The sequence below is a fragment of the Protomyctophum bolini genome (assembly GCF_963924005.1).
Source record: "Protomyctophum bolini genome assembly, chromosome: 21".
NCBI lineage: Eukaryota > Metazoa > Chordata > Actinopteri > Myctophiformes > Myctophidae > Protomyctophum > Protomyctophum bolini.
The window spans coordinates 26,794,290-26,811,795 of record NC_137882.1 but is presented as its reverse complement, the minus strand read 5'-3'; the positions used below and the strand labels follow the sequence as shown (position 1 = coordinate 26,811,795).

The following is a 17,506-nucleotide window of genomic DNA, read 5'->3' as shown; positions in this document are numbered from 1 at the left end:
CGTGACTTCCATTGGAAAAGCATTGAGGCGGCCATGAAACACAGGCAGAGCACAGGACAGTTGTTCTTTATGTGTGTACGAAGCCTAACACACGGCCACAAAAACAGACTTTAAAATAATGGGTATAAAGGACAGGTACCGTACCTGTGGATTGATCGTCTTCAGGGCATACTCAAATATCTGCTTCGATGTTGCTGGGTCTGCACGAGTCAGAGACAAAACAATTCATAAACATTTAATAAAAACATAAAATAATCAACATAATAGTGGTTCAGTCAGCCAGGCTAACACACAGCACGACCATATAGTTTAGGTGTATAGTTGTACACACACACACACACACACACACACACACACACACACACACACACACACACACACACACAGTAAGTAAGCACATCATTTCACACACATAAGGTCAGGTGGTTACATGATCAAATATTAGGAAATAACAGCCATTGCATGTGTGAGGGTGGACAAAAATCTTCTCACTGCGACAATACATGTCGCCTTGCGAGTATAGAGTTGTGAAAGCCATGGCGACACCTGTCCACATGTTCTGGTTCATACTGGAACCAGAATATATCAAATATCTTTGACACACAAATATCTTTGACATTTTGTTCTAGTTCTGACCTTCTTCCATGGTCTTGGGGAAATTGACCATCAGAGCGGTGAGTCCCCTCAAACACCCACCCACAACCAACAGTTTGGGTTCTCTCGTGGAGGAGGTCATCTATCGGGAAAGAGACATTGAACGTGAATGCAGTGCACACACATCTTTGGAAAGGCAACACGTCTGAACATAACTGAACCATGGGGCAATCGCCATGCTGGCTTGTGGTGGACATTTTTCATCGAAATTCCACTTTTGCTACGGACAGGACAATAACCCATTTTGCATGGGCGGGAACCCCTTTTGGTGTTTCAAGCATTCTGTTATACTTTAGCTATTGAAAAATAGCAGATCTACAAGCTATGAACTTGTGGGTCTGTTATTTTTTTTTAATCGTAAGAATGCGGCACAAATCTTTGAATAGGTATATATTCTTTCAGAGCAAACGTTTTTTTTATTTCTACGTCAGGCCTAAATGGGATAATATTACCAGAAACCCATAAAGAGCTAGGCCTGAATGACCATAATGTCTGTAACGGTATGACACTATTTGTACACTCTCAGAGTGAAGGTTTTTCTTTGCAAATAAAAAACGTTTGAGAACCACTAGTGCTAGTTGGGACTCCTAATATGCCATAGTGTCGTAGTATTAAATAAGTGTGACACTTAGTGTTAGTGGTGCAACTACCCTCCCCCCCTCCCTCTCTCTCTCTCATTAGTAGGCAACAGTGCAGCACTAATACTATCTCTCTCTCTCTCTCTCTCTCCGTTTCTGGCACAACAGCGTTGTACTGGTACTCATACTGGTGTTCATTAACGTCACATAGGTGAACAACACATAGGTCAGGGTTCCCAATTAAGTTTCATCAAGGGCCATAATTTGACTAGGGTACCAGGCTGGGGGCAGAGTCCGCACGCGCGAGGTCGAGGTCTAGACCCCATTTGAAAAGGATGCCCAGTTTGACATGCATATAGGCTACTGACCCCCATTTAATGCCATTTATATCACAACATTTAAAAAACCGAACCGGTTCAACCCCGGTGGAAAAAAAGAGACCTCAGAGTTGACCATGTCACTGACCTGTTCCTTCAGCTCTCCCAGATAGGCTTTGTAGAGCCTCTCAGAGTTGTTGACCATTTCACTGGGGTGGACTTCGCCTAGGACTCCCAGCAGCTCGTAGATTTTACCAAGGACTACATTGCAACAGATAAAAATAAACAAAAAAACAACAACATCTGAGTAAAGTCTTGGAATGGATGGATGATGAAGTTACGGCCGGTATATACAACTTTGGTTTGACCCCTTTTGACCTGAGATCAGATTAAAAAAATGTATTCTACTGTACATCCTGACAGTTTTCTGAAAAAGCCATGTTTCTGTGTCAGTCGATTTTTCTAAAATAGCAGACCTACAAGGCAAGCTCGTAGCTTGTAGATCTGCTATTTTTCAACAGCTAAAGCATAACATAATGCTAACACCAGAATAGTCCCTCCCCAACCCGTCCTTGTCCAATAGGCACGGCAGCAGCGAGGCGACAGTGCAAGCTGTCCTTTTCCCCCACAGAGATACATTTTAAATGACAGGATTTCTCCATATAAATAATCCATCATTTCAGTAGAAAGAGCATCAAAATGTCTTCTAAAATCTAGTGAACCAGGCCTGCAGTATAGGCTATGCACTTATAACGATTACAATAATGACAATTAAATAAACCAATTATAGCAAAATGAGGGAGATGGTGGGTCAGTTCAGAATAAGAATCACTAAACAAATCAGCAAATAAGCTTAAACTGTGATTTATTAAATCAAAAGAAAATCAAGTGCACTATCAAATAATGTTCACTTAATCAGATCAAAATTAAATAAAACTCTCAAACGGTAGCACTGTCCAAACTAAACTCAAAGTGTCCAAAAATAACGCAAATCCAAACCAGTAGAGTGTGGCCAGTCTCCTCTGGCCACTCTTAAACTCCTCGGAAAAGTCTGGTCAAATGTCCAATATCCACACTCCAGGAAAGGAAGAAGTTCTCTAAATCCAGAGGTCTAATCCAAATTCAAGGGAATAATCCAACTCCAAGGGAATAATCCAAAAGGGAAAGAATGGCAAGAACATGGGAAATATTCCTCTTGCCCACAGCAGCAGCCTGTCTGTCTCCCTGCTCCTTCACCCTGCACTGCCTGAGTCAAACTCCCCCCAGGTGGCCCAAACATTGTGATTGCCCCTCAACCCCAGGTGAGCTGTGGGCGGGGCTTCACAATCACTGACTGTTGCCATAGCAACCCATGTATCCAACTGGCTTCTTGTAGCATAAGTCCAGCAGATAATTAGAAACATTTCATAGCGCAACGGATTGGTAGAAAATAATAAAATACATGAAAAATGGTGCATAGCAAACAAAAAATGCATGGAACCAATGTGACTCTGGGCACAGATGTTACACACTGGACCAATTTGCATATTATCATTTAAATAAAAATACAAGGAAATGACGGAGGGAGAAATCAACTTTTAACGACAACCCGACTACGGTCATTAGTATTACTGCCATCACCTGGGTGGGTCAGTCGTGTAACTTTCCCGACGTTAAGCTGTGTATAGAGTATGTTCAACAACACACTACACAGCCATGCAAAATAACATTGACAGCTATGAGGTGGCGAAAGCTTGACCTGCATAGCAACAGTTGCTAAACTATTTGGATATGCATTGGACAATCGCTTTTTGGGGTGGGATTTGGGGTGGGGACTGGCCCGGCCAATATATCGGCAATGACGCGGCCCGATGTGTCCTCATTTCTAACCACTTTCAACCAGGCGGTCATGCCGATTTTGGGCATGTTATTATAGGCAAACATTTTCAAAAATAGCTCAAAGCTCAAAACATTGGTAATGGGCGGATACAAGAACCCAGGTCTGGTTAAAGGCAACGGGGATAATAATGACAAGCGTAACAACACTCACCGGAATCGGCCACTTTGGTCTTCTGGCCGAGCTCCATGTAGTATCTGTTGAATATCTCGCCGACTCTCATGTCTGAAGCGACGCTGGACGTCTTGGTCAGAAGAAGAACCTAGACAACAAGAGTTAACCCATTTAGGCCCGACGTCGAAATAAATGTAAAAATAATCTGAAAGAATATATATTCAAAGATTTGTGACGCATTTTCACGATTTTGGAAATGGCCTAAAAAGGTGCAAAGTACTGTAGGTCAGTGGTCCTTGAGGGGGTAAATGATGTTTGGTGACCAAATGGACCCTTATAGATCTTTAACTCTTCCAAGTTCAACGAAAGTTGCTCCATATGGTAAAAATAGCCAGGTCAAGTATACAACTGACGCTAGTTTTGTGGATTAATTTATGTTTAACACATTTTGTACATAATACGTCCTGAAACGTCATAAGGATTGGAACCGATCCGGATTTTGGCATTTCGCTTTTCGCTTGCCGTATGCTAACGCTCTGTGAAACTATTAGCTTGTCATTGACTCCCATGTTAGCGCGGCGGAAAGAATGACTCGTATCTCCTGATCCAGGGCGCTCTCCGTGGTGATGAATGGATCGATATGCTGGCGCTGCATTTCTGCTCCTCATCCGTCTCTCCCGCAAAATATGAACTCTTTTTGGAGCGTATATAAATATATTAAGATGATCGGAGATTGTGAGGTCACTTTGTCAGTCAACTTTTTTAAGAAAGTATTTCCGGTTCATGGCTTTCAAAATAGAAGCGATCACTACTCTGGCGATTACTCTGGCGCAAGCAGCGCCTTTATTTTGATGCAGTTCCGGTACTAAATGTGTTAATGCGTGGCCCCCAGACCCCCACCAAATGCCAATTAATACCTTTGCAATCAGCCAACCACTATATTAATGGCAAGTGTAGTATTTCCAACTTGAGAAAGCCCGGAGGGGCGAAACGTTGTTGTATTAGGTTGAACTTGAGAACGTTGTTGTATTAGGTTGAAATAAAAAAGACGGGGAGCAGAATTATATTGTGTGCGGACATTCCACTTATTTCTTCAAGTGCAGTATTTCCTACAGCTTTAAGGCCAAAAATCTGAACTAATAACCCTTTAAGAGAGGTTTAAGTCAAGCACTGTTTTTGTCTGTTTAAAGTCCCAGTAGTTATGGCTCCAGGTGCCACATTCTGAATTTAGTAATGTTCAGCAACCACAGACTAAAGACAATACGTTTTTTTTTTTTTTCATGGAAAATATGAGAATTGTGTGAGAACCGTGATCTCGGTTCTTGTGGAGGAAAATTGAGATTCCCCATTTGAGCAAAGGAAAGGATCGCGCAGCACTAGACCAGCTAGCACTGCACACAAAACTAGAGGCATAGCGTAAACAATGATCTGGTGCCGCCCACTTACAAAACAAATATGGGTAAATTCACCTTCCGCAGCACTGCTATGCGCGTGACATCATCGTACCTGAAAGTTACGCAGGAACGCCCACAGAGTGGCAAAAAACTACTTTCTGGCCTTGACAGCCCATTCATCCAAAACAGAAAAGTCCTGTCTGATTGCATTAAACTCACCACATTGCAGCTGTACGAAAAGCTTGAATTATCCTCCATCTGCAACGTTTTTGTTTCATAAAAATCCACCATAGAAACGTTATGAGTGTCAGAGTTTGGAAGTGCTTGTTTTCCATAACACAACATTTAGCTGCCTCCTGCATTATGTGACATTTAGAGAGAGGTGGTACAGGACAGTTGAGTGATTTCCAACGAGCGCTTCCAAACTCCATCACTGACTCCATGCTGCTCAATGTTTTGCCACTCAGTCTAGATGAGGGGGGGGGGGCGTGTCCTGATGGGAAAATCATGTGCATACTCTATATTCAGGTGTGGAATACCCTACCCCCTTCCCTTAAAACAAGCAAATGACTGGCCTCCTTTGAAACAGACCTAAAATGTCACCTGTCCGCAGGTCAGAGGGAGAGGAGGTGACTAATTACTGTTTTAGATTATTGTTCACGACTGTATGTGTGTGTGAATGCATGGGACCCGAATGGAAACAAGACCACAAGGTCTTTCTTTGGAAATCTCGTGCTGTTTGCATTTTCTTTTCTTATTGTCTAATAACATATTCAATCAAAACACAATCAACATCTCCAGGTGGAGACCATGGCAAAAAAAACAAGCAGCCAAACCTTGATTAGAAGTTCCATCCCTTGGGTTCGGCTTTTTGCAGCTTTTTCCTTGGTATACACAGCCATGCATGTGTCCTGCATGAGAGAGTATAGTATTAGCAGAGATTAAAATCAAAACAGTCTATAGTCAAGGGACGCAATAAAACAACGACCTCTGAATCCACGGGATGCACTACTGTACTACTGTACTGTTTTTTTATTCTAGTTTATTTTACTAGCTTTAGTTATAATAATAATCATTTCTTCTACTGTTTTCTACATGAGTATAACCACATTATAACAATATCAAATGAAATAAGAGTTAAATGCTGCAATTTGTACAAATGGCAAAGTATGACTCCTAACGTTGTTGAAGTGGGACTAATGTCCCTGCGACTCATTTTATAAAAGACCATTCCTGCATCCCGGGACTCATTGAAAACCTATATTTACATCACTGGTATGGTATAGTATAGTATAGTATAGTATAGTAAATACACAAAAGTAAATACGTAAATTAACGCGATCACACTACACACTACAGCGTCACATAAAGCATCAAACGTAGCGCAAAGCGACACGTTTTGAGCTTGTAGATGCTTTTTATTTTGAATCCTGAAACGTAACACTTTTAGACATAATGAGGTTTCCAACCGACAGAGGTGACATCATGCAAATCTTTGAAAAAGGTTGGAGAAACAAAGCGAGCTATGAGCCTTCTTTTTCAAATGAAAGTAAAACATCCCATACATTTTGACGATCGTGACATTCAGCAAGGAAAAATACTACAATTCTGTCAAGTCAAGTCAACCTTAATTCACACATAGCGTAAACATACCCGTATCTCCACGGCATAATTCATCTCCCATCCTTTGACTCTTCCACGTATCCTCTCCAAGAACTTATCGAGGAAAAACAAGATCTCAACTCTGGTATCCCGGAGCTGGAAAAACAGATTGGGTTCATTCAAGATCGCTCGACGACACGAGTTAATTTCACTCATTTTATTTTATTATTGTCATTTGCCGGTTGTCTTGAGAGACCTACCTCTTCCAACGCCAGGGACTTTCTGAGGAAAACGAGCAGTCCATATTCTTTCGAGAACAGCAAGGATGTCTGTAGACCTTTGAGACAAAATAGCGACGAATAACTTCAATATGAAACAAGAGCTTCCAAGAAGTGGGTGTGCATAGTTCATGTACCTGGCAAATTGCAGCATCACATAGGCTATCAGACACTACAAGAAGGCTCGCCCAGTGGTCAAATAAGGTAGAGCTGGTCTAAAAGGCAGTGCTAAACCTAACCTCGCCTAAACCTAACCTTGTTCCTAAACGTAACCTCAGTAAAACTAGGCCTAAACCTAGCTCTGGTCCATAGCTCTAATGCGTTGCATTTAGAGCTACGTTACTCTCAACTTCCGCCACTCGCATGAATGCAGACCAGCCTCTCCTCTTTAGCATAAATAAAAATAATGTTTTTTGCTACTCACCAAAACAAAGGTGGGTCGTGTCATTAGAAAGCCTACTTTTCTTAGTGGACGCACTCTGAGCCCTCCACCCAACGTATAAACTGTACTTTTTGGCCAAAAGGGGACTCCACTGCACCTTCTACCGATATTGCCCAGTGAATTGCCTCATAGAGAATATTTATAAATATAATATAGAGAAAATCCCATTCTGGACAAAAAGTACAGTTTATACAATGTGGTGGGGGGCTCAGAGTGCTTCCAGTAAGGAAAGTAGACTTTCTAATGACACAACCCGCCTTTGTTTTGGTGAGTAGCAAAAACGTTATTTTTATTTACACTAAAGAGTAGAGGCTGGTCTGCATTCATGCGAGGGGCGGGAGTTGAGAGTAACATAGCTCTAAATGAAACGCATTAGAGCTATGGACCAGAGCTAGCCTAAACCTAACCTTATTCCTAAACATAACCTCAGCAAAACTATGCCTAAACCTACAGAAACCTTATTCCTAAACCTAACTCAGCATGTTTGAGACCCACTGATTTAAATAAGATTATGAGTTAACAAGCCCAAATAAGCAACTACACCCCAAAAAAGCACAAGATCTAATAAGGGTCCATTCGGTTACCAACTCTCCATCATTTAGCTGGGGACCTCCTGGAACCCCCTCAAGGACCACTGGTCCCGGCCGGACCACTGGTTGAGAACCACTGACTTAAGTGACTGTACAAGTATACTACAACATACACACTATTGAGATTTGAGAAGCTAATTAAAGTTACAATAACTAATCCCACTGCATATCATTCTACCAGCCTCAAACTGCACATATATGTGACACCTTATTTGCACTTTGGAAGGGGGAAAATGGCGGGTGCGCCTTTCATTCATTCATACAAATAGTTGAAGCTATACTTTCCTATACTCAATAATAGGCCTAGACACTGTTATAAATAGATAGGCCTACATCATATGTACCCTTATTTATCTTTAATCCTTTATGGCTTGTTTATGGACAAACAATGAGTATACCGTAATCTTTATAAACACAATAATCTGTATGCACTTTCTAAAATCCCCGTGGAGGAAAAAAAACCTTTCAGAAGCTGCTGCACCCGGGAACATACAATAACTGCTTGACCAAAAAGTTGTTGAGCTTGTAAATAGTAGCCTATGTTCTTTTTGGCGGGGGCAGGCAGCATGCAATAATATAATGAATTGTATTTTTAAACGTATAAGCGCTCGGACAGACACGACGGTCTTTCTTACATAGTTCATTGTCGGTGTGTGAGAGCATGCACTCCTGCCCCACGTCCCCGATGATGTCGTGACACTTGACGGCCGCCGCGGCTCGGCTCTCCTCCTCTGAGAGACACGCGTGGAGTTTCACCAGCAGAGCCTGCATGGAGGAGGAAGAAGAAGCCATGGCTCTCTCTAGACTGCATTAATGTTAAATAACATCCAAACAAACTCAAACTGCAGTGCTGCTGCTGCTGTCTCGAATCACAACAAAGACACACACCACGCCTCCTTATTGACTGTGACGTGAGACCGCATGGAAATACCCAGATTTCCGGTGACACGTTTCAAAATAAAATACTTACTCTGCTATATTACACCTCAGAACTGTGATTTATTTTTGGAGTGGTGCTAGCCTGTGTACCTGGCTGTGTCTGTCTGTTTTGACTTTTTTTTACTACATTTCAAATTAATGTGGTGTAGTTAGTTAGTTACCGGTAGTTAGTTAGTTAGTTTAGTTAGTTTAGTTAGTTTAGTTAGTTAGTTAGTTAGTTACATTGAAGTTTATGGGCCTCCAAAATGTTGCAACTCAGTGGTTCCCAAAGTGGGGTCTGGGGCCCCAGGGGTCCTTGGGGGAGTTCCAGGGGGTCCCCAGCTAAATGATAGTTTGGTAACTCTGAGAGTGTCCAAATGGAGTTAAATTAACATTGATTTTACAATATATATTGGGGGTCCCAGAGATGGAAATGCCATTAAATGGGGGTCCGTAGACTAATGCATGTCAAACTGGGGGTCCTAGGAAATTAAACGGGTTGAGAATCACTGCTATAGCCGTAAAAAATCTTCTCTTATGGGGGGTTCCTGGCATATCTCTTCAAATGAGAGTCAGGCAGGCTAATTAGTGTCAATTTGGGGGTCCTTGATGCATGAAAATGTTTGGGAAGCACTGCTCTAAGGCTCTGGGTATAGCTATAGTTGGTTGACTGGTTTTGTTCAATTAATTGTTTGTGCTAAAAAGAGTAAAAGAGGCAGTATAGCCTATAGGCCTATAGTTCATTAATTGTCAAAAAGACAATGAATTCTGAAATAGGCTTTGGTTAGAATCTGAATTCTGAGGGGCAATCTGTGAATTGAAAACATTTTGCCACAATCTCCTCTTTGTGGGATTTTAGCTCCACCTTTTTATCTTGTTCTTATTGGAATGGGATCCATTGATAACATACCGTTACCGTCCAAATCTGATGCTCTGGAGCCAGTTCATTGCAATAATAATAATAATATCTGCGATTTATATAGCACTTTTCTTGAGTAGGCCTCCTCAAAGATGCTTTACATGTGTTGGGGCCAGGGGAGAACATCTAAAAGGACAACTTTATTAGGAAAAGTAAAAGCAACAAAACAGATGGAGCTTAAATGGCGTAATGCATGACTCTTGACTTAAAAGCCATTTAAGATATAACTAGGTTAAGTTCATTTTAGTGTGAGGGGTGGTGCAACTGGCTCCTGCTTTACACACCTGCATGCTCTCTTTTTGCTCTTCTTTGCAGTCTCTTTTATCTAAATCTTTTTACGATTAATTTTTTATCATAATTCTGTTGTTAGTGTCTATGCTGCTGGAAAGATAATATAAGTTGATAAATATAAAACGCCAATTTATATAGGCCTATAACATCATGATAAATAATGTATTGTTTCCACCATGTGATTCAAATTAGAAATGTCTTCTTTGTTTGATCTGAAGTTTTGTTATTGTTTTTGTCATTGCTATAATTGTTTTAGTATAATATAAGTTATGGCTTCAGCTATACACCTTTTTGGTCAAAATATCTTCTGCAAAGTTTGTTGTGATCAGTACATGCATAAGACCGAAATAAACTATTCATTCTGTCTAAAGGAAGCCAAACCAAAATAAGCAAAATAAATACTCCTAATTACATAAATACTACATGTAGCCTACCTGTACACAATTGTATAACCTTGAACATTGCTCATAGACCACATTACCTATGTATGTTTACAAAAAAAAGGTGTTCGCGGGCTGGTGGCACTGGCCGGAAAGCCAAAACCACGTCTTGAATTCAAAAACAAAAACCAAAAAAAGATGTGTGACATTTTGACCAATCGCTATTCAAGACAACTATTCCAGAGTAGTTCTTATACCTTCGCTCAGAGCTATAGTGAAAAAAATCACACTCGTGTGAAGTGAGGGGCGCCCACTCTATTTCTATCGGTCACGGCGTCTCACGGCGTCAATGATTGTTTAACTGCTGAATGACAGACACATCCATGAACTTGGCTGCCATTCGATTTACACCATAAGGGCTCTAAAGCAACATTATAAAATGTCCATAGACTTGGCCGCCATATACGTAATCTTCAAAAGCCATGCATTGGAGCGGCTAGCGCCCCTCAAAAAAATAACTTTTTCATGGCCTGCATGCAGTGTTCACTGCATGCATGCACATGTTTCCACTTGGATCCATGTGTACACTCTCAGAGTTACAGACCTGTGTGAGGGTCCATTTGGTTCCATTTGTACACTCTCAGAGTTACAGACCTGTGTGAGGGTCCATTTGGTTCCATTTGTACACTCTCAGAGTTACAGACCTGTGTGAGGGTCCATTTGGTTCCATTTGTACACTCTCAGAGTTACAGACCTGTGTGAGGGTCCATTTGGTTCCATTTGTACACTCTCAGAGTTACAGACCTGTAAGGGTCCATTTGGAAGTCGCTCAATGAACCCTGGACCACACTTTCAGAACACTGTATATTAATACACAGTATAATGGATACCGTTACTGGGGGGTTAGCCTGAGCTAATGTGTTAGGTTTCTGGTCTAGAGGGGCGGGTCGCAGCAGAGATTTCCGCACACCCAGGTTGGATCTCACCGATCCGTCAGTAATCCCCGGGCCCTCCTCTCCCCCTATTGCAGCGCTACGTCACATCATTTGGACTTCCTCCAGGTTTTCACTTTTGTGCAGACGAAAAAGAAAGCCAGGTACAGAGGCTACTGGGGGGTGGACGGGGAGTGGCTCTGATGCAGTCAAATATGTCTGGATTCTCTGACATGCTGTCAAACTTCAGTTGTTCTCAGGCAGAAGGCTCTCGGTCTCTGTGCTTGCAGTGTTTAGATAGAGTTTATGCAGCGATGAGAAGAACCTCCTTAGTAATTTCAGTTCTCAACAGATCTACTTTAGGTTGATAGATGTCTCTTCTATGGTATAGGCCTCGAAGATGGGGTGCCATGATTTTTGTATGTGTCTATGGAGTTAACATTACTCTAATAGACCTCCAGGTGTGGTCAGAATATTGAAATACGTCTTCCCTGTGTATTTCTGAAAGCCTTCGAGTCAAAAGGCCCAAAAGGCTGCGGGTGCAGCTTCGGTTCAAGTGGGAAAACCAGGCATACTTAAAGAACTGGTGGGGTGTGGCCACATAAAAAGATCACTTTTACTGTCCACCTTTTTATTTTGAAACAAATCCTTCTCCTAGTAAAATCATAATACCTGGTGTTTTTATTTGGGGGGGGGGGGGGGGACACGGCATTCCTTCTTTAATACTTTATAGCACAACCTTCCAGGGCGACGACGTCCGTGCCGCCGAGCTTCTCGGCGAGCGTGTTCAGGTCCTTGATGTCCTCCAGACTGTTGACCTGCCACTCGTGCTTGAGGCCCGTGAAGATCTGCCGGAAGGCGTCCACCGTGCTCGCGTAGATCATCTTGCTCTTGAGGGACGCGCTCTCCGGGGCCCAGAAGATGAACACCATCTCCTCCTTGCGCGTCTCGATCTCGCCCTGCCGCGTGTCGTAGGTCACGTCGTACAGGGCGTAGCGGCAGTCGTCCAGGGGCAGCATCTCCAGGAAGCGCTGGTAGGGGTCCTGGACGGTGGTCCCGATGTCCCCCTGCAGGATCTCCTTGCCGTCCTCCAGGACGATGTTCTGCTTGTCCTTGCTGAGGCAGAAGACGACGGCCTTCTTCCTCCGCTTCTTCTCGTCCTTGGTGGCCTGAGCCTTGCGGACCTTCATGTCGTTGAATATCGCCAGGACTTCGTCTGTCACTTTGATTCCGGAGGCCATTTTCAGGTAACGCCGGCGCAACTGACAAAAACGTCTACGGTTGGAAACGGGGGAAATGAGGACGTTTACGTTTATTTATATTCCCACGTACTCTGCGATGTTGGTGTGTCACAGTTTGTCGCTGATTGGACGGGATGTTGTGATGTCATTGTGGTCGCTATAGACCTCTGCTATAGAGCATCGCAGTCCCCTTTCATGACGACGCCAGGCCTGCAGGAAATCATGCCCAATGCATTTCTCCCATAGACATTTCAAAAAGTATCTATTTAAAGACGGTTATACGCCGCGGACAAAGCCAACTCGAGTCGTGACAACTCATGACAACAAACACAATATTTTGAACCAAACAAATAATTACAAAGGAGAAAAACAACGAAAATAGTGTTGTAACCTGCCGTTTTTTTATATATATGCCCAGTATCCATATATGGACACTGGGCAGGGGCCCTGTCCAGAGCCCGGGCAGAGGCCTTTTTTGGGGCGGTTCTGGACAACCGTGGGTCCGACCGACTCGACACCGGCCACTGCACCTCCATGTGGTGGTGTGGAACACGTGTGTCGAATTTGAAGTCGGTGGGGCGAACGGTTCTCGAGTTACGTGGATTACACACAGACAGACAGAGACTTGGTGCATTTATATAGATAGAAGACAGATATTATCTTATTTGATATAATGTAATTGTGTGATGTTTGACATGAATAGTTGTTTTTTCTTTTTTAGATATGCCTCTCACCATAATATGTGGATTGTCACTTTTTTGTTTGCTTGTGCAGAGCACCACAATGGAAACTAGAAAAAGTGCCGAGGCGATTATTTAATAATTGTGACAGGCCTAGTAACTCACACAGTGAACCCCATAAATTATATCTGTAGTAGTGTTAAAGGTATAGTGTAAGTGATTTTCAATGGTTAAAATGAGTGTTAAAATCACACCTGTGTGAAGTGATACATGTATTGTTATATAGTTACTGTACTATACTGTGCTCTGTACTGTACTTTGATTCTTTTTGGAAAAGATCTTTGAGAAAGAGTTACCGTGAAGGGGTCCCCGGGGGTCCCTGGAACATTATAGGGCCTTCCAGCGTCCGAAACGATCGAGAAATGACGGTGTTGCAGCTTTCCGTGCTCGGACACATGCAGGGACACACCTTTACAGTCTATGATAGGGACACATGCACATACGGAGTATTACGGACACACATAGCTACGTAATGGAGTGGAGGCACCGGTCAAAAATCTCTATATTGTGATAGTACTCATTGCAGAGTGTTTGTTCAGTAACCGGAGTCTCCTTAATTGTCTCTCCAGCTTTTTATTAAACAAAAAAAAGCATTTTCAGAAACATGCAGTTTTATCCAATCAGGATAGAAAACGCAGTCAGAATACAGAGTATACAAGTGGAATTGTAAGTGATGACACAAATAAATGAGCAGACAGAATTGGAACTGGCACACTATGAAAATAAAAAATAGCTACTCTCTCCTGTTTGGCTGAAAATGTGTCACCCATAGCTGAAAATGTATTTTCTGTTTATTAAAGAGCTGGAGAAACAGGGAGAGCCCTGTTACTCAACACACACATAGCAATGATTACTATCAGAATATAGAGATTTAACCTTTTAACAAAAAACTACTAACTTTAATTTTGACAGCACATTTTCATTTCGTTTTAGTCATAGGCTTTTGAGTGAAATATAATTTAGTTGGGGTCATATTTTAGTCATCTGAAATGTTTTAGTTTAGTTTTAGTCGACTAAATGTAAGAGTTAGTCGACCAAATTGATGGTTGATTTAGCAAACAAACATAAAATAAATGACTAACCTTGCAAATACAACGTTTTAGAACCACACTAGTAATATAGTTATTAGTTGGACTCCTAGTAATGTGCCGTAATCTGGAGGCTAGATGGATGTAAGGGAAGGAGGCCCTGGTCTTAATTTACCTATAGCAGTGCCAGTGGGGTTTTCCTGGTGATGACTGGTCCTCTGGCGCCCCCCTCTGGTTAAAGACTGAATCCATGGCACTGTCGGAAACCTCACTCCCATAGTCCCATTACTACCACATCTGTGCTTCTCTCCAGAGCACAGCCTTCACGTAAACGGTTAGAACAGTATCATTGCTGAAACAATAAATAAATAATATACATCATATATACCACTTGGTCAATGGTCACACAACTATAGGCTACTCTTTTTCTCCCTATAGCTGCTATAGTGACTGACTGACAGCTATAGGCTGTTGGGCAGAAACCCTCTTGACACCCTACTTCAGGGGTGCCCAAAAGATAGATTGCGATCTACCAGTAGATCACAAAGGCTGTGCAGGTAGATCACCTGTGATCATTCCCCGAATCCCAGATAGAATTTAAAAAAATATATATATATATATTGGCATCTAGCACTTGAATTAAGGTGACTTGATTGACATCAAAAAGGGCCCGTCAGCTCAAACCCACAATGCAATATTATGTTTTCAAGAATGTTGCTGTACTCAAACGTCAGTAGCATTACCAATTAAATACAAAACAAATCTTATTCCATTTGTCCCCCTTCCCATTCCAAGGGCATTTGTCTTATTATATAATATGTAACGCCAGCCTCGCTATTCCATATTTAAGTCCAAAAAGTGGACCCACCCATAATTCAGACGGTCCGCTGTTCCGAAGGTCCCTGCATGTATAGGCTATTGTCTGTCACAGTGTGAGGCAGATGTTTAAATGACCCAAGTGTTACAATAAAGGACATTTCAAGTTCTATAGGAAATAGGAATACACTGTCTGGGACGCCATGTCTCTGCACGACAGTTAATATAATAAATAATACATTAAACGTACTATACAAACAGTAATATACCATGTGTTGGACAGAAAAACAGTCTGCACACACTGGATAATTTCCCCATGAACATTTATTGTAAATTCACCCATAACAATATAGAATTTTTCATTGTTACTTTCAAACATCAAAATCTTCCTCACCAGCAAATCCCATACATGCAAAACATATGCTGTCACAATTCCACATAAAATGAACACCAACATATACAGTATTATATCAAGGTCATCAATGTGACATATTGTAACCTAGAACCCCCAAATCACAATTTATACCCACTTATACATAAACAGACCCGAGTTGGCACTGTACTTTCTTTTTACAAAAATAGCAGAATAAGCAGATCTATGAGCTTACAACACGTTGTGACGTGTTAGTGATCGCTTCGTATATTTAAGTTATTCGTCATATCTGCCCTGTGCAATTTGTGATTACGAAGCCTAAAAGGAAAACAGGAATACAAATTGAAATTGAAAGAAAAACAACCTTTTGGTGCGGATTAGTCTAATCTGTGTGATTGACAGGAGATATGATCAGAGGAGCAGAGTTTGTACCGTTCTCATTAATACATGGACTGAAGTATGGATAGAGTCTCTCTGTGAAGGTGCAGCCAGTGAAAGAGTAAAGATGAAATCTGGTCTCCACATCATAAAAGGAGACCAGACCCTCCTCATAATCCACAAACACTCCTACTTTCTGGAGCTCCTCTCTTACATGGAGGAGGACAGGAGGGCTAGCAGCAGCACGGTACTCATTTCCATTCCTCAACCATATAGTCCAGTAACCATTGGTGGGACTCAGTGTGATCTGTCCCTTCCTGTTGATGGACTCTCTGGCCACTCCTACATCCCAGTCAGTCCCTCCAATCTCAACCTCATAGTAAAACCTTCCTGAGGAGTTGCTTTGTTTTCCTAAGACACTGACACATGTACAGAATCTCTCTGGGTTGTCAGGGAGATTCTTCCTTACATTTCCATGACTCACTTGTTTTCCATCCTCAGACAGCATGAGTGAAGGGTGTGCTGTATCAGCATCCAGAGTTAGATCCATCTCATATTGCTGGATCCTCCTCAGCTCAGCATCATGCAGGTTCTTCTCCATCTCTTGACTGAGTGTCTTCTCCAGCTGAGCCACAGCTGTCCTCAGTGTCCCCACATGTGAAGACTGATGGACATTGACCTTTGCCCATTCCTTGGTAGGTGGAGGAGTGTTGGATGTGAAGTTCTGGAGGAGGAGGTGGAGGTGGTCTTCAGTGTGTAAGAGCTGCTTCAGCTCAGAGCTTCTCTTCTCTAACTCTGTGATTTCTTGTTGCAGCTCTTTGATGAAGTATTCAGCCTGTTTCTCTGTTGTTTTCTGCTTTTCTTCAATCACATCAATGAGCTCAGCCTGGCTTCTCTCAATACAGCTGATCAGAGCAGTGAAGAGCGGCACACTGACAGCTATGACTGTATCGGCATCTTTCTTACTGAGCTCCACTGAGTGTCTGACCTCCTGAATCTTCACTTGTCTCTCCTGGATCATCTGCTGAACTTCAGCCTCTGTCTTTCCCAGCTTAGCCTTCTTTCCTTCATATGCCTCTTTCAGAGATACAGTTCTATGTAACTTGTGTTCAGACTCAGTGCAGAACTGACAGATGCACATGAGGTCAGTCTTACAGAACAGCTCCAGAGGTCTGTCATGTTTCTTGCACAGAATGTCTTCCAGGTTCTTCACAGGTTCGATTAGCTTGTGTCGTTTTAACCCTGCGAGTCTCAGGTGAGGCTCCAGGTGAGTGTTACAGTAGGAGGTCAGACACACCAGGCAGGACTTCAGGGCTTTGGGTTTGGTCTCAGTACAGACGTCAATGGAGACTTCATCTGGTTCAGCAGGTTCTGGGTTTGTGCTGGAAGTTTGTCTCTGCTGCTTTGACTTCCTGAACTGATCGGCCATCTCAGAGAGGACTTTATTAACAGAGAATTCTGGTCTATTACAGAAGGTTTTGTTACACAGAGGACACTGACACACATCCCTAGTGTCCCAGTAATGTGTGATGCAGGTGTTGCAGTAGTTGTGTCCACATGGAGTGGTGATTGGATCAGTGAACACATCCAGACAGATAGAACACAGGAACTGCTCTTCAGACAGGAGACTGCTGGCACACGCCAT

At 42.4% G+C, this 17,506-nt stretch overlaps 3 protein-coding genes across 3 annotated transcripts in view; all 3 read right to left on the bottom strand.

Annotated features, from left to right (window-relative positions):
• Nucleotides 1-8,683, bottom strand: part of prkdc (protein kinase, DNA-activated, catalytic subunit) — a 122,139-nt gene extending 113,456 nt beyond the window's left edge. The window contains exons 1-8 of the mRNA XM_080794236.1: nucleotides 8,481-8,683; nucleotides 6,796-6,872; nucleotides 6,587-6,691; nucleotides 5,770-5,844; nucleotides 3,579-3,687; nucleotides 1,698-1,810; nucleotides 637-736; nucleotides 145-200 (exon numbers count right to left, since the gene is read on the bottom strand). Coding sequence (XP_080650362.1) covers nucleotides 145-200; nucleotides 637-736; nucleotides 1,698-1,810; nucleotides 3,579-3,687; nucleotides 5,770-5,844; nucleotides 6,587-6,691; nucleotides 6,796-6,872; nucleotides 8,481-8,637 — 792 coding nt within the window. The 5' untranslated portion in view covers nucleotides 8,638-8,683. The remainder of the gene's footprint in view (nucleotides 1-144; nucleotides 201-636; nucleotides 737-1,697; nucleotides 1,811-3,578; nucleotides 3,688-5,769; nucleotides 5,845-6,586; nucleotides 6,692-6,795; nucleotides 6,873-8,480) is intronic.
• Nucleotides 8,684-12,004: 3,321 nt separating this feature from the next.
• LOC308336448 (cofilin-2-like) lies at nucleotides 12,005-12,526 on the bottom strand (the record flags this gene model as incomplete). Its single annotated transcript, XM_080793813.1, has 1 exon — nucleotides 12,005-12,526. One exon carries the CDS (start codon nucleotides 12,524-12,526, stop codon nucleotides 12,005-12,007), a length of 522 nt encoding a protein of 173 aa, XP_080649939.1.
• A 3,283-nt stretch (nucleotides 12,527-15,809) lies between these two features.
• On the bottom strand, nucleotides 15,810-17,506 carry LOC308336768 (E3 ubiquitin-protein ligase TRIM39-like; the record flags this gene model as incomplete). The annotated part of the gene is made up of 1 exon (XM_080794310.1): nucleotides 15,810-17,506. One exon carries the CDS (start codon nucleotides 17,504-17,506, stop codon nucleotides 15,866-15,868), a length of 1,641 nt encoding a protein of 546 aa, XP_080650436.1. The 3' UTR covers nucleotides 15,810-15,865.